The following is a 25,648-nucleotide window of genomic DNA, read 5'->3' on the forward strand; positions in this document are numbered from 1 at the left end:
ATTGAAATCCTGAAGCATGATTTTTACACTGCAGGAATAAACTTATTTCTTGTTGGCAAAAATGTATTGATTGTAATGGTTCTTATTTTGATTAATAAAGATGTGTTTAAGCCTAGTTATACTGATTGAAAAATCAGTCTGAAACCACAATTACTTTTGTACCCAATTGGTGTCTTCAGGTGCCTTTGAAACCAACAGAACACATCTCTGTACTCAGTAGAGCGCAGGTTCTTCTTCTTGGTGCAGAAGGAATTCCACAAGAGGCAGAGTAATAGGTAAAGAAAAGAGTTTATTAGTATAGCACTCTTGTGAGAGAGATACAAGCCAGTGGGCAAGGGAGTGGCTCACCAAGAACTTAGTAGGTTACAGGTTTGTAATCAAAGGTTAAGTGGGCAGGGGAAAAATCCCCTTTTTCCTCATTCTTGAGTAAACATCATGTTTCCGTCACCAGTTCCTCCTCCCCACCGAGTGGGGGAGTTTTCTTGTCCTTATCTGGTCAAACTGGGACTGTCATTGCACAATGGAAATGAGCAAAAAGGCAGTGACATATACTAAAATGTGGTAGGTCATCTTGGGTTTCAGTGTATAGTCACCTTCCCCGATGGTTTTGTTTTTAGTGTGCACAGAGAAGCGTGTCCTGAGAATTATTAACTTGCCGATCTTACTGGGCAGGATGGGGCTCTCAGTCCACCATTGTTTTATTGTTTTGGGGGCATGCCTCATGCTTGCATGGTTTTATTGCTAAGCAAACCTGCTTGGTTTTGAAGTTAACCTGCTTTCCTGAGTGGTCTTAACAAATAGGCATCTCCCATACTTTCTCCTTTACTTCTGATTCCTTTATGGGATTAACTATTTAATCACCTACCTTGTTCCTATACTCTGTCCCTATCACCTTCAAATATAGGAGGTAAAAACGACTAACCCACAAAACATGAGAGGAAGAAAGCTTTCCATGGATTAAATTAATCACCAAGTAATTTGTGTAAAACTTTAAGTATATGAAAAATTCAGAGAGGGGAGGTTTTAGCATAGAAAGAGCAAGTTAGAAACATTAATTGGACTTGAGTTTGGCCTCGAAGGATATGTGGAGCTTGTGCAGGCAGAAATTAAGGGAAAGAACTTCCCGTGAAGTTCAGATCGCAGCAGCGGTAGAGGTTTACTGTGGCTTGCTGGAGACCCTGCAGATACCTGTGATTCGCACCTGGGAACTAGTCTGTATGTTACTGGTGAAGGCATTAGCCAGGACTCTGAGCCTGCTGATGTTCTTTCCTCCACTCCTCATCTCTGCTTCTTATGCAGAAAGGGGAGAGGTACTGATTAAAGGAGAATGTGGTAATTCACACAATAGAAGAAAGAGCTAAACAATTAAATGTCTGGAAGGACAGAAGATTTCTGGAGACCTGAGCAAATGGAACTTAGCTTTCAAGCTGTCTTGGTTTCTCCCCATGTGATGACTTCATTCTCAGACCAGTTTCCCTACTTCACAGAGTAGGTGACCCCTGGATAGCTTCTTGCTTACATCCTAGAAACTCCCCTGGTCCTTCTGTTCAAAATATCTCAGAGAAGGCCTCTGAATAGCCAAGGGACCAGCTTGTTACTAGAAGAGGGAATAAGGTGCTGGGCGGACAAAAAAAATGAAGATATCCAATAAATGGATGAGGGCCATTTTCTTTCAGCTTATATGTATGAATTTTGGTGAGAGTTTATCCTGAAGCAAAGCTTTATACATTGGAAACAGGATGGCTAGGTGGGAGTACAAAAAAAAAAAAGGCTACAGAGCAAGTGTTCTCAGAGTATAGTTTCTAAATCAGCAGCAGTATCACCTGGAGCATGTGAAAAATAGAAATTCTTGGGCTCCACCCTAGACTCACTGAATCAGAAGCTTTGGGGGCAGCTTACCAACCTGTGTGTTAACACCTGTCCAGGTAATTCTGTTGCCTGCTATAGATTGATCCTAACATAACAAGCCCATTTGAAAAGTTACTTACGAGCTTTGTGACCTTGAGCAATTTATTTAACATCTTCATACTTTCAAGGTAGGTGCTAATGTTAGTGCTTTCCTCACAGAGTTTAGAGGATTAGCACAAGTACAAGAATGCTTATAACAGTATCTGGCACAAAATAAACATTATTTAATTTTTCTATTATTATTGTTAGAACTTGATGTTTGAAAGATACATATAAAAGGTGAATTCCAGTTCTGGGAAAAGTACCCATTGTCTCTTATTGATGGATCAAATTGTCTGTATTATTCTTACATTGATCTTACAGAGTCAAGCTGTTCAGAGGAATCACCTCGTGACTCCCATAGTATTGATACTTTGTTTTTCAGTTGAAAATTAGTGTTATTGCTATTTTTCGTAAAGAATACTTTCACATTGTCCTTCACTGATAAATAATTTACCTTTACTGAGCCTCTTTCCTGACTATAGTTTCTGTGATGATTAGAAATAACATATGTAAGGCTTTTTACCGTATATTATGTGTTCAGTGAATTTTTTGTTGTTGTTTAGTCACTAAGTCATGTCCTATTCTTTTGTGAACCCATGGACTGGAAGCCCACCAGCCGCCTCTGTCTATGGGATTTCCCAGTCAAGAATACTGGAGTGAGTTGCCATTCCCTTCTCCAGGGGGATTTTCCCAACTCAGGGATCAAACCAGGTCTCTTGGCAGGCAGATTCTTTTACCACTGAGCCACCTGGGAAGCCCTCAGTAATATATACATATCTATATATATCTACTACTATTACTACTAAGTCGCTTCAGTCGTGTCCAACTCTGTGTGACCCCATAGACGGCAGCCCACCAGCCTCCCCCATCCCTGGGATTCTCTAGGCAAGAACACTGGAGTGGGTTGCCATTTCCTTCTCCAATGCAGGAAAGTGAAAAGTCAAAGTAAAGTCACTCAGTCTTGTCTGACTCTTAGCAACTCCATGGACTGCAGCCCACCAGGCTCCTCCATCCATGGGATTTTCCAGGCAAGAGTACTGGAGTGGGGTGCCATTGCCTTCTCCGCTATATATATCTATATACATATATATGTATATAACTGAGTATATATATTCTTTTTCATCTTCTTTTCCATTATAAGCTATTACACGGTATCAAATATAGTTCCCTGTGCTATATTGTAGGCCCTTGTTGTTTATCTATTTTATATATAGTACTGCTGCTGCTGCTAAGTCACTTCAGTCATGTCCGACTCTGTGCGACCCCATAGACAGCAGCCCACCAGGCTCCCCTGTCCCTGGGATTCTCCAGGCAAGAACACTGGAGTGGGTTGCCATTTCCTTCTCCAATGCATGAAAGTGAAAAGGGAAAGTGAAGTCACTGAGTCGTGTCCGACTGTTCACAACTCCATGGACTGCAGCCTACCAGGCTCCTCTGTCCATGGGATTTTCCAGGCAAGAGTACTGGAGTGGGGTGCCATACTATGTATCTGTTAATCCCAAACTTATGCCCCCGTCTTCCCTTTCAGTAACCATAAGTTTGTTTTCTACCTTTCTGAGTCTGTTTCTGTTTTGTAAATAAGTTCCCTTGTCTCATTTTTTTAGATTCCACATATAAGTGATATCACATGATATTTGTCTTTCTCTGATTTACTTAGTATGATAAGCTGTATGGCATTGTATCACTCCTTTTTGTGACTGAGTAATATTCCATTGTATAAATGTACCACATCTTCTTTATCCATTTGTTTGTCAGATATTTAGATTGCTTCCATGTCTTGGATATCGTAGTGCTGCTACGAACATTGCAGTGCATGTAGTTTTTCAAATTAGCATTTTTGTTTCTTCTGAATATCTGCCCCAGAAGTGGGATTACTGGATCATATGGTAACTCAGTTTGGGTTTTTAGGGAACTTCCATACTGTTCTATGTAGTAGCTGTATACCAATTTACATTCCTACCAACAGTGTAGGAGAATTCCCTTTTCTCTGCATCCTCTCCAGCGTTTATTATTTGTAGACTTTTTGATGTCTCTCTTCTTACTCTTATCTTCCTTTCTGTACATCACAACCCAGGCACCAATAGTACTGGATCCAATGCAATGCAAGTTGAGTTCTAAAATATTGTGTTTGTGAAAGTGAAAGTGTTGGTTGTTCAGTCGTGTCCAACTCTTTGCAACCCCACATACTGTAGCCTGCCAGGCTTCTCTGTCCATAGGATTCTCCAGGCAAGAATACTGGAATGGGTAGTCATTCCCTTCTCCAGGGGGTCTTCCCAACCCAGGTATCGAACCCTGGTCCCCCGCATTGCAGGCAGATTCTTTACCATCTGAGCCACCAGGGAAGTGTTTTTTATTATAATATTTAAAAAAATCAAAGACATCTAGTATTTATATATGCAAAGAAAAGCCAAGCTCGGTTTAATTTTTCATGTATTTTTTATTTACCTTTTTTCAATCATAAATATTTTACTGAAATAAATTAGAACAACAGAGTCAATGGTCATTGGTCAACAGCATTGGTCATTTATATCAAAACAGGTTGACAGTCAACTCCTGATAAGTCTTCAATTAATTTTTTATCCATGGAATTTTCTCAACTCTAAGGGTGTTTTTTTTTGTTTTTGTTTTTGTTTTTTTTCATATATATTGAACCTAATGCCTTTTTTCCTACCTGAACTTAAATCATTGAAGAGAGGTGAATTTACTCTGAAGAGACGGGAGTGGCCAAAGGAGCTGACGGTGACTGGTGTGAAGCCTGTCCCTGGCTGGTCACCCCTAGCCTGCTTTCTGATGCCACTCTCTACCTCTCGTGTCTCACCACCCATGGTATATGGCACACGGTTGCCTCTTGCATTATAGGCACAAGGCAAACCTTTGTTGAGTTAGCAAGTGAAACCCACTTAAAGATTTTTTTTTTTTTGGCTCATAGGCCTTTCAAGGGAAGATAGTATAAAAGATGATATCTTCCCAAGGGGCCCCAATGTCATATTTAAAGTTTGAAGGAAATATGACTTTGCCTTTATGGCTGAATAACTATTCCTTAGGTGAGGAAGGCAGCTAAAAAGGTAAAATAACTATAGAATTTGCTCAGTGAGGAGCTATCACACCTGGTAAATGGCTTCCGTAAGTCCAAGGCCTCCCCTCCTCTCTGTTAGAATAATGAGCTCGTGAATACCGCTTGCCAGGTGGGTACAAGATACTTCTATTATCACCACAGCTATCTCTCTTCATATTCATTTTAACATATCTTCACAAGCATTATAATTTGCCTACCTGATAAAGAAGTGTTTTTACTCGTTATTTTTTTAGTATAAAAGAGGAAAAATGTTCAATCCCTTTTGAAAGGTTATGATTCAATTAGAATTATATTAGGAAGCATATACTCAGGTATCTTAAATCCTTCTTTTTGATGATGGCATTATTTTTATTCCAAGGCTAAATTTTTAGAATTCATTTTTTAACACGTTATATTATGAACTGATAATGTAATATCTCTCATGGCATATCTTTAAAAAAATGAAATACCAGTTCTCAGATACAACCTTAGAGTATAGTAAAAATGAATTGTTAACTTTAAGATTTTTCTATAGGTTAATTTTTGGTCATGATAATAGAAAGTAACACCTATGATAGATATAATTAACTCTACCAAAATTCGAGACTGAGAAAAGGATATTAAGAAGATATTTCATTAATAATGTCCCATTAGCATACTGTACTTAAAATTTAAACCCTATTTCATTACACTGGAGATGTCTTTTTATTAAGATGTTCTTTAAGAGGGTCAGTGTATCTGTGTATTTATAACTAGTAGTTAAACCAGCATAAAGCAAAAGTCAGCTGAGAAAATACTCAGAGATTTGTCCTGGGTACATTTCTCAATTTTGGCTGAATTCAAATGTAAGCCATTCTTTGATTACCATCTTCAAATAACAGTGGCTACATCAGGAGTCAGATACTCTCTCTCATGTTCTCAGTCAGGTAAACAAAATAACAAAGAGAGAAAATAGGAGAGGACAGGAATATTGTACCTACCCTTGGCAAATGGATGAGAACTCTGATCCCTTGTTGTTGTAATACTGACAGCTGTTGCCAGAGAAGATGGAATGGAGTGTGGGAGAATTTTGTTATCATTTAGCAGTACATTTAGGTAGCACCCAGTGGAGCCGGTGTTGGCCCCCAAATCATAAAAGGGTAATAATAGTAGCAGATTCTTTTTAGTTTCTCACTGACCCAGAAGAATAGCTTCAAGATGACTTTATCTCCACCTGTTTCAGCCAGTGGTATGTGAAGCAAGAAGGTATTTGCTGTGTACACCCCACCAAAGGGAATAGCAAATCTCCAAGTCACGTGGGGGCTGAGGGTGGGTTGTGAGCATTTATTCTGTCCATAGGCCTACTTGTCTTAGACCATGATTACCAATCCTGTCAATGGATGCACAGCTAAGCATAACAGCTCTTGGCCTAAAACAGAGAAAGAAGATACAGAAAATGCAGATATGGTCCGCACTGCTAGTATTATACTAGCAATTCAATCTTTTCTAACCAAGTGACTTGGTCATCACGTCCCACTATCAAAGCAGTGGCCACTTAATACTAATCTGTGTGTTTATCTCAGTTCATGAGCAGCAAGAGGGTTAGTTATTATGCCTCAGTTTATCTCTCACCATACCCAGAGCCTATGTCTTAGTGGGCGGAGTTGTCTCTGTAAATCTTTCGAGACCTTTATCGTACAGAAAGAGTGATGAGATTATGAAGTAGAAACTGAAGTTAACCCATTCTTCTTGCAAGGGGAAGTAGAAATTTCTAGAAGATATTATAATACAAGTCTGCTCAGTGAGAGGAAGATCTTGAGACCTGCTCATCCGTCTTCTCCTCAAGTCAGGTAAACCAAGGCAGAGGGCCTTGACCAGCTTATCAATGAGGACTGAAGGCTTCAGTGGATCTGGGAAACTCTTAGAATTACATGCAAGGCATTGTTTCTGTGAACATAGGTGCATAGCTTTTGAGGTTCTAAAAAAGATGACCACACACACGGCAACAAAACCAATGTTTTGAAGGGTTGACACAGCTAAGCATCAGTGGAAGGTCTTAGAGTGGATCTAAGATCTTAGAGTGGACCATTAAACTTTATAAATGTTCAAGCTTAGAGATGGAGCCTATTAAATAACACTGATATTTAAAGTAGTTTACAGGTCTTTGCTTACGGGTCTTTCTCCCGTAGATATTAAAATTAAAATTGGCATATTGTATTAAATATGACTGTTAAAATTGGCATTTAATGGTTAACGTTAAATTCATTTACTATTAGTATCTTACTAAAGAAGTTTTTTTTTATGGCCAGGGAAAAAAGTCAAATAAAAGAAGTTAAGAGCAGTTGGTATCGTCTCTGACACTTAACCAGTGTTTCTCATTTTGAAGTCATTCATCACGGTAGACACTATGATAGATACTGGGAATGCAATATAAGGGGAAAAATCTCTGCCTTTCAGATTAAAGTCTGAGGAGACAACGCCCAAACTAATAATTATAAATGATATGGCAAGTGATGAAATAAAGGTACGTTCAGTGAAATAGGGCGGATCACAGAAAACGGCCACTCAGCTGGCCTAGACCCCGAGGCCAGGCTTCCCAAAGGAGGTGGTGATAATGTCACACGTTTATACAGCCCTTACTAGCTCTCAGGAACTGCTCTTGTATTTACTCAGTTAAACCTTGTACGCCAGTGCAGCATAAAGATATTAAAGAATTTATGGAAAGTTAGTAGGGAGCAGGGTCAGGATTTGAATCCAGGCCCTCAGGTCTCACAATTCCATGTTAACTACTCTGCTATGCTACCTCTCACGCTTCTTGTAGCGGTGCTAGAAGTAGCAGCATGCCACGTAATAAAACGCGGAGGGGACTTCCCTGGCCGTCCAGTGGTGAAGACTTTGCCTTCCGACGCAGGGGCTGTGCGTTCAACCCCTGGTTGGGAAACTAACCCATGCCTCACGGCTAAAAAAAACAAAACATCACATGAAAATGATAACAAATTCAATAAAGACTTTAAAAATCGTCCGTGTCAAAAAAAAAAAAATGTTTAAAAAAAAAAGATGGAGGAAGAAACAAAAGTAGGGAAAGAGCTAAGGAGGGCAGAGCCCAACCTTCAGCTTGGAAGAGTTTGAACATTTCCTGAATTCAGATTCAGTTAGCTTTTTGAGGCTCAGCTTTTCCCATAGTTCTTTTTTCATCCTCTCACCGTGTAGAAGAGGGGTCCTGAAGTTTATGTGCGGGGTAGCTCAATGTTCACATATCCAGATGTTCACATATCCCTTGGGTCTGGTTGCACTTTAACTCGACTTCAGAGTTATTCACTTCCTCCTGTTAGTCCTCCACTCACTCAGTTTATTTTAAAGTTTTATTTTACCCTATCCGTTTTGGGTGGTGCATATAGAAACTTCGTCAAAAGAGATGAGGTATTTAATTCAATTTTGAAAAGTAAGGTAGAAATATTCTTTGTCTCTGCCTCAAGTGCCTCCCTAGCCATATAGATGTGGGAAGTACATAAAGTTATGAAAATAATGCCGTGGGAAGGGTGGGAGGGAACAGCTTTGATTTCTTCTTGCTGAGTGTGACCAAAAGCCATGCCTGCAGGTCCTCCATGATTTCCGTCTACTAACCAGGCTCCCATAACAAAGAAGGGATATAGGGTTTGCATCCTGTTTCTTCCCCTGCTGCGTGGCTCCTTGGAACAGGTGCTCAGAGAGGCACAGGGCTCCTTCTGGCTGCTAGAACTCTAGAGTGGTCTCTACAGCCTCGCCTGCTCTCAGGAAGTGACTTGGGTACTGGGAAGATACTGCTTGTTATTTGTTCCGAAGCAGTGTCTGCTGACTCCTTATTGCAATATTGTTAAAAAGTTCTCTTCACTGGAACAAATATCTTCCATTTGGATTATGTCATGAATTTCATCCGGCAAAATGAGACTTTCAATAGCTTTTGTGTGTCGCCTCTTTTTTTAACATCACTTGTCTGGTGGCACCAAGAATACTTCCTCACTGAAAATGGATCCATTTACAGTCAATAATAGGGAGGCTAGTGTTCGTTTTTCTTGGGAAAACGAAAATGTGCACCTTTTATCCTATTATACTGATCCACCAGCTTCAGATTATCTGATTTTGCTAGCTTCTCATTTTCTCCTGTATCTTAATGCTATCATTAACAAGAATTCTGTTGCTAATGGTTTTGGAAAATAATATGTGTACTTTCAGCTGCAACCCACATTTTTATGGTCTGTCTGATTTAGCTGGACTTTGATATTTATTCCAAAAGCTGCTTTGTTGCAGTTCAAATGTGAGGAGCTTTAATGTCCTAGATTTATTTTCAGTGTCCTTATTTTTGCTACAAGATAATGGAGTTAATATTTTAACTATTAGTTACTGGGTGAAAAACACTTCTAAAGTATATAATTTATAGTATATATCCTCTGAGTGATATATCTCTGTGTGTGTGTGTGTGTGTGTGTGTGTGTGTGTGAAGTGAAGTGAAAAGAAGTCGCTCAGTTGTGTCTGACTCTTTGCAAGTCCATGGACAGTAGCCTACAAGGCCTCCGTCTATGGGAATTTTCCAGGCAAGAGTACTGGAGTGGGTTGCCATTTCCTTCTCTAGGAGATCTTCCCGACCCAGGGATTGAACCCAGGTCTCCTGCATTATAGGCAGACGCTTTACTGTCTGAGCCACCAGGGAAGCCCGTGTATATGTCTGTATGTACGTGTATATAAGGGGCTTCCCTGGTGGCTCAGTGGAAAAGAATCTGCCTGCAGTACAGGAGACCTGGGTTCGATCTCTTGGTCAGGAAGATCCCCTGGAGGAGGGCATGGCAACCCACTCCAATATTCTTGCCTAGAGAATCCCATGGACAGAAGAGCCTGGCAGGCTGCAATCTATGGGGTTGTACAGAGTCGAAGATGACTGAATCGATTAAGCAGCAACAGCTAGTGTATATACATATAAATAGACAGAAGAGAGAGATTTTCAATTTTTTAAAACAAAAGATCTATGAATATCTGTGAATTTTTTAATGATAGAGTATTTTCTAAAGTATAATTTTTCTTTTTAAACACAAAAAATGTGTCTTAGTCTGTTGTATCACTATGCTTTATAAAGTTTCCACTTCATCGTTGTTTTTATATCCTTTTGCACACATTTTCTATTTTAGAAATAATTTTGAAATCTATTTTGTCAAAATACTGACAAGAATGTATATATAATACTGTAATTATTTGAATATTGACTTACATATTTATTGTTTTGATGGGATTAAGTACGAAATCTTTTCGTTTTGTATTTTTCTTTATTAGCTATTTCTAGGGATTGCGTGCATTTTTTTTTTAAACTAGTATTTTTAGTGTCTACTTTGTGCTGGATTCTTCAGATACTATAGTGAATAAACTGGACATAGTCCCTGAACTCAAGGAAATCATTTTACATTTCTGATGAGCGTGCCTAAAGAACTCTAACTATTCTTTAGGTATTTTTCGAGGACAAGTTCTTCTTTTGCCCAGGGAAAATGTATAGATACATAATAATTCATTTACCTTAGCAATTCCTGACAGACATTCCATATTTCTTCCAGAAATGAAAAAAAAATCATAAATAAATTTTGTGACCTTGGAAAATGTGGAGTTTTTTTTTAAGTCATTGATGTTTCATATATGTAAATATATGTTTTATATACATATAATAGCACCTCTTTTGTTGACTTGCTAAAACTAAAATCCAAGTTTTCTAATTCCTAGAGAGTGCTTTTCAACCACTAAGGTTTTTAATTAGACCCCTCAGGTAGTAGTCTCAAACTTTTCTGTGCAGAAAACTCACCTGGGGCATTTGCTTAAAAGAGATCTGGAGATGATCTAGGAATGTGCACTTTTAATAAAACACAAGGTCCTGGACGACTGTGTCCTATGACAGCCATGGATGAACTTCAGGTGGTCCTGTTCAGCCCTGAAGCTATGACTACATGATTTTTTTTTTTTTCAATTAGAGGGTCTAGGAGAATTTTGAAGACTTTCATTAGTTTCTCAGAAAAGCCTGAAAAATAGCAAGATGCTATATGGCATCATTGACTCAATGGACGTGAGTCTGAGCAAACTCTGGGAGACAGTGAAGGACAGGGAAGCCTAGCGTGCTGTAGTCCATGGGGTTGCAAAGAGATACCACTGAGTGGCCGAACAGCAATAGCAATTGGGAGCAAGAGTTTATGAGTGAAAAAAGTAGCAACAAGGACCCACAAGGAAAGGCCTAAAGTTGGGGGAAACACTACAAAGCAGCTGTAGATGCTCGAGCAGACCCCAGAACAATGTCCCCTCAGCTGCTGTTTGAGAAAATCCTAGAAGTTGACTGACATGTTGGTGAACTGGTGTTTATTGGTCAAAAAAGCTAGAGAAACATTAAATCTTTTATAGAACTGCATAGACCAGGGACGGGGGAGCCTGGTGGGCTGCCATCTCTGGGGTCGCACAGAGTCGGACATGACTGAAGTGACTTAGGAGGAAGAGGAGGATAGACTTTAGTATACTAATTTGCACTGTGAATAACTTTTATTTTGTATATTTTTTGGCCATGCTCTGTGGCTTGTGAAATCTTGGTTCCCCTAGATCAGGGATTATTGAACCCAGGCCCCTAGCAGTTAAGAGAGCAGAGTCCTAACCACTGTACTACCAGGGAATTCCTTGTGAATCACTTTAGAGAATATTTAGTATGTAGTAATTCCTGAATCTATCTGATCCTAGAACCCTTTTCCAATCGTTATATCTTTTGAGAAATGCCTTTAACAGAGGGAAAGACACTAGTCACCGAGTGCAGCACAGAAATAAGTAACTGTCTTCAAAACCTTGTCATGAAGAAAAGTTTAAAATGTGTCCTTAATATTCTAAATGATAGATAGAATTTTATATTTTAGAAAAAAATTATTAAAATATATACGGGGGAAAGGCCCTCAGCTATATAGTTATTTTTATTTTTTACATTAACTTATTGTTATTTGATGATGAATTTAATACTGTCTTGCTCTCAAGTGAAAATTTAGTTTTTTTCTTTATACTTTTCTTAGGATTTAGGAGAAATTTGTATTTCCTAAAAATCATAGATCTCATTCTGTAATAAAACAATAATCCTTATTTCATACATCTTATAACTATAATTGGTGGCCAGCTAAACATAGTTGCCTATGTGTAAACATTTATGTCCCAGATTTCTTGAAGTAAGACAGTTCTACCATGATAAAACAGAAAAACCAAATAGGTAAAGACCAGATCAGCTTAAAGGGGGAAAGTAAACTCCTGGATTGATTGCATCCAGATAAGGTTTTATGGAGAGGTGATTTGGAGGAGAAGAGTGAATTGAAACTTGAAAGAAAGAAAAGGAGATTAATTCAGCGAAGGCAAAAGCAGAAGGAACTCCTGCTGGAGAAAACCCCATCCTAGCGTGGTTAACAGAGAAACATAGATATGCTTGGGCAGATAGAAATCATGAACTGAGTTGTGATGATTAAAACAGTGTTGTTAGATACTGTGGGGAAGAATCAGCTTCAGCATCAGTCCTTCCAGTGAATATTGAGGACTGATTTCCTTTAGGATTGACTGCTTTGATCTCCTTGCAGTCCAAGGACTCTCAAGAGTCTTCTCCAACACCACAGTTCAAAAGCATCGATTCTTCGATGCTCAGCTTTCTTTATAGTTGTCTAAATCAGAAAACTAATAGTTATGCAATAAGTAACATTAGGTTGTAGACCTTACTCAGTTCAGTTCAGTTCAGTCACTCAGTCGTGTCCGACTCTTTGAGACCTCATGGATGTAATTCTTTGGTGCTCAGCTTTCTTTATAGTGGCTCAGAGGTTAAAGCGTCTGCCTGGAATGCAGGAGACCCAGGTTTGATCCCTGGATCAGGAAGATACCCTGGAGAAGGAAATGGCAACCCACTCCAGTACTCCTGCCTGGAGAATCCCATGGTGGGAGGAGCCTGGTAAGCTACAGTCCATGGGGTCACAAAGAGTCGGACACAGCTGAGCGACTTCACTTTCACTTTTCTTTATAGTCCAACTCTCACATCTATACATGACTACCGGAAAAACCATGGCTTTGAGCAGATGGACCTTTGTTGGCAAAGTAATGTCTCTGCTTTTTAATACGCTGTCTAGGTTGGTCATAACTTTTCTTTCAAGGAACAGACGTCTTTTGATTTCATGGCTGCAGTCACCACCTGCAGTGATTTCAGAGCCCCCCAAAATAAAATCTCTCACTGTTTCCCCATCTATTTGACATGAATAGGGACTGGGTGCTGTGATCTTAGTTATCTGAGCTTTAAGCCAACTTTTTCACTCTCCACTTTCACTTTCATCAAGAGGCTCTTTAGTTCTTCTTCACTTTCTGCCACAAGGATGGTGTCATCTGCATGTGAGAGGTTATTGATATTTCTCCCGGCAATCTTGAATCCACCTTGTGCTTCATCCAGCCCAGCATTTCGCATGATGTACTCTGCATAGAAGTTAAATAAGCAGAGTGACAATGTACAGCCTTGACGTACTCCTTTCCCAATTTGGAACCAGTCTGTTGTTCCATGTTCACTTGTAACTGTTGCTTCCTGACCTGCATACAGATTTCTCAAGAGGCAGGTCAGGTGGTCTGGTATTCCCATCTCTTTCAGAATTTTCCAAGTTTGTAGTGATCCACTCAGTCAAAGGCTTTGGCATAGTCAATAAAGCAGAAGTAGATGTTTTTCTGAAACTCTTTTGCTTTTTCAATGATCCAACGGATGTTGGCAATTCAATCTCTGGTTCCTCTGCCTTGTCTAAATCCAACTTGAACATGTGGAAGCTCACGGCGCACATACTGTTAAAGCTTGGCTTGAAGAACTTTGAGCATTACTTTGCTAGTGTGTGCTGCTGCTGCTGCTGCTGCTAAGTCGCGTCAGTCGTGTCCAACTCTGTGCGACCCCATAGACAGCAGCCCACCAGGCTCTGCTGTCCCTGGGATTCTCCAGGCGTGTGAGATGAGTGTAATTGTGTGGTAGTTTGAACATTCTTTTACATTGCCTTTCTTTGGGATTGGAATGAAAACTGACCTTTTCGAGTCCTGTGGCCACTGCTGAGTTTTCCAAATTTGTTCGCATATTGAGTGCAGCACTTCATAGCATCATCTTTTAGGATTTGAAAGAGCTCAACTGGAATTCCATCACCTCCACTAGCTTTGTTCATAGTGATGCTTCCTAAGGCTCACTTGACTTCCCAATCCAGGATGTCTGGCTCTAGGTGAGTGATCACACCATCATGGTTATCTGTGTCATGAAGATCTTTCTTGTGTACTTCTGTGTATTCTTGCCACCTCTTTTTAATATCTTCTGCTTCTGTTAGGTCCATACCATTTCTGTCCTTTATTGTCCCCATCATTGCATGAAATGTTCCCTTGGTATCTCTGATTTTCTTGAAGAGATCTCTAGTCTTTCCCATTCTATTGTTTTCCTCTATTTCTTTACATTGATCAGTTAGGAAAGCTTTCTTGTCTCTCCTTGCTGTTCTTTGAAACTCTGCATTCAAAGGGGTATTTGTTTCCTTTTCTCCTTTGCCTTTTGCTTCTTGTCTTCTTTCAGCTATTTGTAAGGCTCCTCAGACAACCATTTTGCCTTTTTGCATTTCTTTTTTGGGGGGAGGTCTTGATCACTGCCTCTTGTACAATGTCATGAACCTTCATTCATAGTTCTTCATGCAGTCTGCCTATTAGATCTAATCCCTTGAATCTATTTGTCACTTATACTGTATAATTTTAAGGGATTTGATTTAGGTCATACCTGAATGGTCTATTGGCTTTCCCTACTTTCTTCAAAGGTCTTCCTTACTCAGATTTCACCAAGTTTCACCCCTAATAATGCTCTTTATAATAAGATAAAGTAAAATACTGATCATGTATTGATTTCAGTTGTCATATCTTTTTAGACTCCTTTTGACTAGAACATTTCCTAGTCTTTGTGTTTCCTAACATGACACGTTTGAGGAATACATCAGCTTTTTGGTAGAAAGTCCCCGAGTTTAGTTTTACCTTATACTTCCTTGTGACTAGATTCAAATTATGCCATATCTAAAAAAAAGAAAAAAATAATTGTATAAGATATGATTTTGCAACAACAAATCACATTTCCTGTTAATAACTCTGTATCATTTAACATAATTACTTAATTGTCATGTTTGCATCAAACTTATCTCTAGCTTCCCAGCAGGGGAGGGGGAATGGTTCTCCTAGGAAATTTTATCTGTATTTACTAAAGAAAAAACTTGATTTAATTATTAAGGATCTTGTTAATTTTGAATCATAGACTGTTCTAATATTGAATGAGAAAACATATATCATGTTCAATAGTATTGATCCACTCTTTTTACAGTTACTCCTGAATACCCACAGAAAGGAAGAAACTTTTTCCTCTCCTTAGATGAACTCAAGTTCTTATCACAGCTAGTAAAATCATTTTTGAAGTTGGAAAAAAATGTCCAGGAGTTGTTTGAAGAAATGTTCTTGTGGCTCAGGATACCCAGGAATACTTCAGGTAAAATGCTCTTCTGCACATCTATAATTCTCTCTGTTTTTGCCTCCTGCTAATTGAATCTATACCATTACCTGAAAAAAAAAATATATGTGGTAGAATTTAAAATAAATATTAAGTATAAAGCACAGTGTGAAATTACATTTTTATCCTTTGTATGTTATCAATGGATTAAGAAATCCATTGAGTAGTTTGAATTAAGAAATCATCGTAAGTAAATCTTGGATCATTATCTTTAGCTAAAATTAGATCAACATTTTTTTTAAACTCAAAGAAACACAACCTGGCCTATGGAAAGAACAAGCCCACTGGATGATCTAGTAGCACCTTTTTTTGTTGCCAGCAGCCTGATGACCTTGAGCAAAATGTTAGTTTCCTTAGACCACCATTTTCTCATCTTAAAAATGATAGTATAGGACTAAGTCAAGTTTCTCTTTATTTTCTTTCAGAATTTGGTACTTTAGATTCCAATATACTATGTAGACGTTTGAGAATTTAATGATTTAATGAATGTAAAATATTTAAGAGAATGGCTAGCGTATCATAAGCAGTGAATGTGAGTTGTTACCATTGTAATTATAATTATACAATAAGTTGTTTTGTGTTAGTCTTAACAAAATTCTTTTTAAAAAACTGTGCTATGTGTGTTCGAATACTGTTTCTAACATTAAAGGTAGAATTCAGAGGCACAATGGGTTAAGATACGTTTTCTGTTTTCATGTCTATATTTATAAAGATTTTCGTACATATTGGAGTGAGTTATCCAAAGTTCTGTTTTACGTAATGCACCATGTTATTTTAAGGAGAATAAATGTAAATAGTGGCTGCATTTGCAAAACAAAGTGAGGGAAGCAAGTGATTAACAATTAATCTACAAATTGCAAAACCAACTTCCAAACCTGATTTCTTAGTGAAGAATTACATTTAGTTTAATGTATTTACCTTTGTATTTCTTTGTTTACCTAGCCTAGGTAGATAATGTTAGAAAAGTTATAGAACTGGAGTTTACTTTATATTAAGCGTAGCTTACTGGCTTTCTGTGTTTCAGGTTAAGCTTAAATAGCACTATTATATCATAAAATAAATAATGTAGATCATTTTTTTTTCCAAATTTGGTTCTAGTTTGAAAAAAAATGTAGAATATAGATTTCTGAATCTGACAAAAATCAAATGAGAAAAATAATAAAAACATAGAACAGATATGAAAATTAAAAGTCAGAATGAAAGGTTAGATTTATTAGGAGGTAATGTGAGCCCTAAGGATCTAGAGGATTCTTAGATCTAGAGGATCTAAGGGGATCTTCTAGATGGAACTGACCAGATTAAAGAGAGATCTGAATAGAGAAATATGATGTTCTGATTTTTTATTGACTTGTTGGTGCCAGAAGCAGTTGGCACTTGGTGTTGGTATGCATCCATCATGCCTGGCTAGATTTGGCATCTCTCATCCACATCTCTTGTAGATTTTTCCCGAGGTGTGGATTAAGAAACAGCGTGAACTCCAAAGTATCTAGATACCTATCCATTTTGATTCATCTTATGTTAGTCTTAGGCAAAGCTCTTGAAATAACTCAGTTCTGAGAACTTTATTCTTCTTAAGGGAAGCATAAATTCAAACCTAAAATTGTATAATAGAGGTATTGTAAAGATATAAAACTTAAATAGCCAAGAATTGAAGCAAAGATTTGACATATACTGATTTCAGGAAAAAGGAAAATAAGAAAAAGCTGGTTCAACAGCACTGGATTGAGATCAAGCAGTGTTGAGACTTGCAAATGCCGTGCATGAGAGCAATAATTAGGTTCATTGAATAAAATTAACAGAGAAAATATATAATTATTCCACAATATACTGAGTGAGTGAGTTGTGTCTGACTCTTTGTGACCCCATGGACTGTAGCCTGCCAGGCTCCTCTGGCCATGGAATTCTCCAGACAAGAAAACTGGAGTGAGTTGCCATGCCCTCCTCCAGGGGATTTTCCTGACCCAGGGATCAAACCTGTATCTCCTGCATTGCAGGGAGATTCTTTACCGTCTGAGCCACCAGGGAAGTCTTACCCCAAATTTGTCATCATCTAAACAGCATGGCAGATAAAAGAAACTTCAGTATCATATTAATAATACTTATTATAGAAAGACATTTGTGGGTTATCAAACAGTATGTGGAAGGAAATTTGAATGACTATAAGAAATGTCTAAGTATTAGAACATCTTGTGAAATATGTGTTCTTCATTCATATATTTTTGTAACAAAGCCAAGATTTAACCTGACATAACTTCATGTAAATGACTTCCTGAAAAGAATGATCTTGAGGGAAATCTTTAAGAAAAAAATCTAAATCTTTTATTCAGTGTAGCCACATTAATCAATTCTTATCAAAAGACATGGCTTCTTAAATCCCAAAGGAAACGATTTTTGGATGATTAAAAAATCAGATGAATCTTAGGTTATCCTGATAGTTAATGTTTTGCTTAGAAAACTTGTGTTGGGGAGAAGGTGGTTCAGATCAAGTCATTTGGTTTTTGTGTATTTGTTTTGATTGGAGCATATTTTGCTAATAAAGATCTTGGAAGGAGTTGCCTACTATGTCTATGTAACCAAAACAATATGATGAAAAATAAGTTTTTTTTTATTCCTTGTCCAGATGTTTAAAAAAATCCAGGTGTTTAACATCACACAAAGAAAATATAAAGATGATTAACCAAATGTTTTACTCTTTTACTTTGATGTTTACTACTATATTGTATATTTAGCCAAACTGGCAGTGCTTTTAGGAATTTGAATTTGACACAATAGATTTTTGTAGAGACACAAGACATATTTTCTGAGAAAGAAAGGATATTTATTTATGATATTTACTTGCTTTTGTTTGGTCATGATTCTATGGTTTTCTCTTTTGGTCATTTCAGAAAAATGATATGACATTATTTGACTGCTATGGTATCTTACTGTATTTCTTTTAGGTCATCTTATCTTGTGGCGTGGCCTCAGGTTTAATTTATGGAGCGCTTCTAATACTCCTTCAGAATAAAGCTGTTCTTCGGGCAGTTCCTCAAATTTTCCAAAGGTGGCATCTGAGATTTATCTAAACCAGGCGGTTTCTTGGCCCTCATTTTTTCTTTAGCCCCAGCAATGACAAAGAGCAATGGCTGCTTCAATTGGATGTAAGAAGAACACTTAGGGTTTGTCTCAGAAGAATCAAAGATTTCAGATCTTCTGAAAGATTGTTTGTACTCTTAGGGGGTCTTAAGAGGGGTCAAATGGCTTCTAAGAGTTCCTTAGCTAGATGGTTACGGGCTTGTATTAGGGAGGCGTATGTAGTTAAGGTAAAGAGGCTCCTAGGGTTTGTAAAGCTCATTACACTAGGACTTTAGCTGTTTCTTGGGCAGAGAGGTCGAAGGCTTCCACATTGGAAATTTGCAAGGTGGCCACCTGGGCTTCTCTTCATACTTTTCATAGTATTATCTCTTGGATGTAGTCTCTTCTACAGATTCAGCTTTTGGTGGGAGGTTGCTTGTGAGCCAGAAAAGAACAGTGAAGAAAAGAAAGACTTGTAGTTCCCACTCAGAGCTGCCAACAAGGCAAGTTGCTTTGTAGTGCACACAATGGGAGCCTATGAAGACCAATTTGGGTGTGAAAGTGGATGTCACAGAGAAGTACTGCCAACCTCTACTCTCTATGAAAGAAAGCAGCAGTGTGGAAGCTAACCAGAAGTGTAAAATGAACCACAGCGAACTCCGTAGGGAGAAGCTGTTCTGCAGCTGGCATCCCTGTGACCCTCTGCACTCTACTGAGGGCCTTAATCTGGGCATGCTCTTAAAGAAACCACTGTTGATTGCATGCAAATAACTACGCTTTAAAACGATGAGCCAAGAAAGGGGTACCTTTTCTAGACAATGTTAATAAGTGTATAGCATGTCCAATATTAATTTTAGATAGGTGAAACAATTTGTTAAATGTTCAAAGAGCTCATAACATTTGACAGTGTCAAATTTTGAAATTGACCATTTTGAATTCCAAACAAAAATAAAAATGCCACAATCTGTTAAAATCATGAGATATCCTACTAGTCTAGATTCAGTGTTACTAATCCTGCCTTAAAATAATCCTTTTGGCTTCTTGTATAGGATTAAATTTTTAAAGATCTTTTTAATTGGGAGAGGGGAAGATTATGCTATATAGGTTATCATAATTGCTCAATAATTCTTTTTCTATCTTACTATAGAAGTGCTCACCAGCAAAATAAGTCTTGGGAAGCTTATCTTATTTTTTAATTCATTTTGAAAATAGGCAGATGGTTTTTGTAAACATCAAAGCCCATTACTTTGAGTGAATAAACATAATGTATTTGGAAATGAAATGATAAATACAAGATAATTAAACTTTTTCATGTATTAAACTATAGCTACACAATGGCAAATAGTTATTTCCAAGAATAGATCTGTAAAACTTGTACTTTGAATTAATGTTATTTTTCCAGGGTAAATATCTTTGACATCAGTTGTTTTTATGATCTATCTGTAGAAAAGTAAAGTAACATTAAGAATCTAAGTGTTACCTCTTCATGTCATTGACAACTTCATCTTTATCATTTTTTCTTTTTAAAAAAAATATTTTTGGAATAATAGTCCAGGCATACAGTAAAATTTTTAGGCAAGTTAAAAGAATATATGGTTAAAATGAAGACTTTTTCCAATTGACTTGGAAAATCACACAAATCTTGTCATACTCTACAGAGATCCTTTTTTATTAAAAATTATGTAGAAACACCTCATATTCAGGAAAACAGCTGAATAGTTTTCTATTGCTGTATGTACCACAATCACCTACACCTTGCTTTTGTCCTCTTCATTTTGCTTCCACAAACAATGATGTGGCAAATTTCTTTGATCTATGTCTTATGTGTCCTCATGTATATCTGGACAGTAATTTTCTAAAGAGGAATTGCCAAGGAAAAAGCAATGATCATAGAGAAGATGAAAAGACAAGACATAAATTGAGAAAAATATTTGCAAAATACACATCTGATAAAGGTCATGTATCCAAAATATACAAAGAACTCTTAAAATTCAACAGGACAACAAAAAACTCAGATTAAAAATGAGCAAAAGATCTGGAGAGCTCACCAAAGAAGATACACAGATGGCAAATAAGCATATGAAAAGATGCTCAGCGTCATATGTCATCAGAGAAATGCAAATTGAAACAATGAGATACCATTATGCTTCTACTAGAGTGGACAAAACCCAGAACACTAACACCACCAAACTCTAGCAAGGATGTGAAGCAACAGGAACTCTCATTCATTGCTAATAGGAATGTAAAATAGTATGTTCTGGATGGTTTAGCTTATAAAGCTAAACATTGTCTTACACGATCTAGTTATCACACCCCTAGGTATTTATGCAAATGAGTTGAAAACTTATGTCCACACAAAAACCAGCACATAAATGTTTATAACAGTTTTATTCTTAATTGCCAAAAATTAGAAGCAGCTAAGTTGTCCTTCAGTAGATCAATGGATAAACCGTGGTACATCAATACATTGGAATATTATTCAGTGATTTTTTTTTTTAAGAGGTATCAAGCCACACAGACACATGGAGAACTTAAATGCAACCTAAATGCATGTTGCTAAGTGAAAGGAACCAATTTGAAAAGCCTACATACTATACGATTCCAACTATAAGACAACCTGGTAAGCAAAAGTATAGAAACAGTAAAAGATCAGTGGTTGCTAGGGAGAATACAGAGGAGAGGAGAGGTATTATAAGTGGAGCACAGGTGATTTTCAGAGCAGTGGAATTAATATGTGTGATACTAATGGCGGATGCATGACATTGTGCTTTTGGCAAAACCGTAGACCTGCACAACACAGAAAAATGAACGCTCATGTAAATTATGGGCAAACTTAAAAAATTATTTAGCTAATAATAATCTATCAGTATTGGTTCATCGAAAAAGCAAGAGAGTTCCAGAAAAATATCTATTTCTGCTTTATTGACTATGCTAAAGCCTTTGACTGTGTGGATCACAATAAACTGTGGAAAATTCTGAAAGAGATGGGAATACCAGACCACCTGACCTGCCTCTTGAGAAACCTATATGCAGGTCAGGAAACAACAGTTAGAACTGGACATGGAACAACAGACTGGTTCCAAATTGGGAAAGGAGTCCATCAAGGCTGTATATTGTCACCCTGCTTATTTAACTTCTATGCAGAGTACATCATGAGAAGCACTGGGCTGTAAGAAGCACAAGCTGGAATCAAGATTGCCAGGAGAAGTATCAGTAACCTCAGATATGCAGATGACACCACCTTTATGGCAGAAAGTAAAGAGGAACTAAAGAGCCTCTTGATGAAAGTGAAAGAGGAGAGTGAAAAAGTTGGCTTAAAGCTCAACATTCAGAAAACAAAGATCATGGCATCTGGTCCCATCACTTCATGGCAAATAGATGGGGAAACAGTGGCTGACTTTATTTTTCTGGGCTCCAAGATTGCTGCAGATGGTAATTGCAGCCATGAAATTAAAAGATGCTACTCCTTGGGAGGAAAGTTATGACCAGCCGAGACAGCATATTAAAAAGTAGAGACATTACTTTGCCAACAAAGGTCCATCTAGTCAAGGGTATGGTTTTTCCATTGGTCATGTATGGATGTGAGAGTTGGACTGTGAAGAAAGCTGAGTGCCAAAGAATTGATGCTTTTGAACTGTGGTGTTGGAGAAGACTCTTGAGAGTCCCTTGGACTGCAAGGAGATCCAACCAGTCCATCCTAAAGGAGATCAGTCCTGGGTGTTCATTGGAAGGACTGATGTTGAAGCTGAAACTCCAGTATTTTGGCTACTTGATGCGAAGAGTTGACTCATTTGAAAAGACCGTGATGCTGGGAAAGATTGAGGGCAGGAGGAGAAGGGGACGACAGAGGATGAGATGGCTGGATGGCATCACTGACCCGATGAACATGGGTTTGGGTAGACTCCGGGAGTTGGTGGTGGACAAGGAGGCCTGGCGTGCTGTGGTTCATGGGGTCGCGAAGAGTCGGACATGACTGAGCAACTGAACTGAACTGAGCTGATTGGTTCATCAGTTGTAACAAATATCCCACCCCAAATTAAGATGTTAACAGTAGGGGAAACTGAGGGCAGAGTGAGAAGAAGCATATGGGAACCTTGCACTTTCTGCTCAAATTTTCTAGAAAACTAAAACTGCTCAAAAAGCTAAAGTCTATTCATTTTTTTTTTTAAATATGGGCACTGAGAGATAATTCTGAGCCAGTTTGTCATATCTATTTCAACTAACAGTATTTTTGTTACATAGAATTGTTTTACAACTTCTCTGTCCTTCTGAAAAATCTCTACCTTATATCTTTTGAAAAAAATTTTCATATTTTCTTTAATAACCTTATAGTTTGATTTTTCTTTTTTTAAAAATCTGCTTAATCTGGATTTTATTTCAGCATTGAAATTGATCCTTATTAATGACACTATCTTCTGCAAAAAAATATAATAAAACAGAAGCCACAGAGAAAGCATTTTAGGTTAAATGGTATAACACTGATGTAAAACCTCATCCATGTTGTGATGTGTGTTGAGAAATGAAGCAGGATTCCTCAACTGCAGTCCATTGCCCCTCAAGGACCATGAATGTATTTTACAAGAGGGCTTAGGGATCTCCAATAGCGTGTGTGAGTGTGTGTGTGTGCACACAGTCATATTGTGCATTTTGGATGAAGTGTTCTGTCACTTTAATCAAGTTCTCAGAAGCATTCGCAAATCCAAAATGATTTAGAAACCCTAGAGTTGAGGGAAACTTTTCCTCAGAATAAACTGACAAAATTTCTCAAAAGGATGTTATCAACTACCAGATGGAATATTTACCTCTTAAGAGAATGTTTCTGTGAATTGTATTACTTAGGAATCATTCATAATTAAGCTTATAGAACCATATTTATAAAAACCAAACAAAAAAACCCCACATATTTTCTTCATGACTATACTTTTCAGGAGGAGCCCTACTGATAAGAATCACTGATATTTGGAAATTTGGTTTGCCCCAGACATAAGGAGAAAGTGCCTCTTATGATGATTAAAATAAAAGAATAATTAATCATGGTGTACCATTCATCATCATATATCAAGTCTAAGTGAAACCAAAAGATAATTGCTAAGTCATTTCATATCAAATTAAAGTATAATTGCTAGAACCATAATAGAAAATGGAAATATTTCTTTTGGGCATATTTATTCATTACATTTTGGTATATATTTTTTTCCCATGGAAAGAATTTTTTAATTATAAAAAATGAAAGTTGAGGAAGTATTTCCATTTTTTTTAGTTTCCATTTTAGAAGCTAGAGATCATTTCTTATCTGTCTCTGTTTGTGTTTTTCCAATGAATTATTGATAAATTTGTTAAGAGTATAACTTTTCTTGATATTCTGGTGTTTATCCACATGCTTTTGTTCTCTTGCTTCCAAATAAGAAATATTAATGTTTTAAGGAAGACCACCAGCTTTTAAAGCATTACTTTGGAATTTAACATTTTAAATGAACAGGAAATTAATATTCAGTTTGTACTCAATTTATCCTACATTATTAACATAAAAATGAATTAATTATTAAAGGATATGATTTTTACAGATTATATATACCTGCATGGTACATCAAATATGAATATAAACAGCATATAAATTCCATCAAGTTGTATGTATAGAAAAGTACTCTGTATTTTGATTCTGTCATTATCATAATAGAGATATCACCCTACATGTTATGGACTGTGTTCTTTGTATCTTGATGTGTGTGTGTGTGTATGTATGTGTATGTGTGTGTACTGTGGATAGAGCTTTTGTACATAATTAGTAACTTCAACCTACTGATCACAATGGTTTGTTTTTCTTAATGTACATTTGTATTTGTTTCCTTTTCTATTTCATAGGAATTTTGGAGACATCCAATAGAGAAGTTGTAATAGAGAAACCTAGAACAAATGAGGCCAGTATTACTTCAGAGCAGCTGCTACCAGTAACAGAGGTAAGTGAAGAAAAATGAGTGGTGGTTTTTTATTCATATGCAATAACATTCTCATTTTCCTGTGACTCCATTATGAATCAGAACATCTTGATTTTTACCCTTTGCCACTAAAAAAAACAAAATTGGCTTACAAATTTTGATGAAAATTGAATTTAGTGGGAACACTGCTTTGTTGCACAGTGTGTTCCATGGAAGCAGTAGGGAAGTGGTGGTGAAGAGATCTTTGTTCTCATCCCAACTCAGGGACTACACCTTGAGAATTTGGACTATAGACAGTTGTTGAAAAGTGACAAAGCGGTAATTAAAAAGGGAAGGAACAAGGAGAGAATAGTTTGAACTGGTCTCTTATTTTAGTGTGCTCCACAGGTCCCTGTTTTTTCTCAGATCCATCACCTCTCTTCCTCCATTCTGTTCCGTAGTTTAGAGAAAAACATCCTCCGGGTGTTCTTGCTTTCTGGACCTGGGAAGGTTTGGCCAGTGAAAAGCACTGAGGGGAGACTGGAGGGTAGATGCTGGAGAAAATCAGGGGATTTCTTTCGCTCGCTCTGTGTTGGGGAACATCTCCAAGAGTAGCTATGGCTCTTTCTCCTCCATGCTTCTCCCCACATACAGTCCTCTCTCTGGTTTCTGGTCCACAGGGCAGGTTGGCCTCTTTCACTCGTGACATTGTGGGATCTTTAGTGGCAGCATGTAGAATCTTCTAGTGGTGACGTGCAAACTTTTAGTTGTGTCATGTGGGATCTAGTTCCCTTACCAGGGATTGAACCTGGGCTCCTTGCATTGGGAGCATGGAGTCTTAGCCACTGGACCACCAGGGAAGTCCCTATACATTGTGTTTTAATAAAAAATCAGAGTAGACATTAAGAAATTAGCATTAAAAGCCCCACCAGGGGCTTAAAGCATTAAAATTAATTAAAAAGCATTAGAAGCCCCACCAGGGCCTTCCCTGGTGGCTCAGACGGTAAAGCATCTGTCTACAATGTGGGAGACCTGGGTTCAATCCCTGGGTTGGGAAGATCCCCTGGAGAAGGAAATGGCAATCCACTTCAGTACTATTGCCTGGAAAATCCCATGGATAGAGGAGTCTGGTAGGCTACA

General features: G+C 37.7%; 1 protein-coding gene across 5 annotated transcripts in view; it reads left to right on the top strand.

The window, feature by feature from the left end:
* Positions 1–25,648, top strand: part of KIAA0825 (KIAA0825 ortholog) — a 434,350-nt gene that overhangs the window by 99,653 nt on the left and 309,049 nt on the right. For all 5 annotated transcript variants that reach the window (XM_040241509.1, XM_040241510.1, XM_040241512.1 and 2 more), the window contains 2 exons: positions 15,357–15,518; positions 24,456–24,550. In XM_040241509.1, coding sequence (XP_040097443.1) covers positions 15,357–15,518; positions 24,456–24,550 — 257 coding nt within the window. The remainder of the gene's footprint in view (positions 1–15,356; positions 15,519–24,455; positions 24,551–25,648) is intronic.

The sequence above is a fragment of the Oryx dammah genome, unplaced genomic scaffold (genome assembly GCF_014754425.2).
Source record: "Oryx dammah isolate SB20612 unplaced genomic scaffold, SCBI_Odam_1.1 HiC_scaffold_5, whole genome shotgun sequence".
NCBI classification, from domain to species: domain Eukaryota; kingdom Metazoa; phylum Chordata; class Mammalia; order Artiodactyla; family Bovidae; genus Oryx; species Oryx dammah.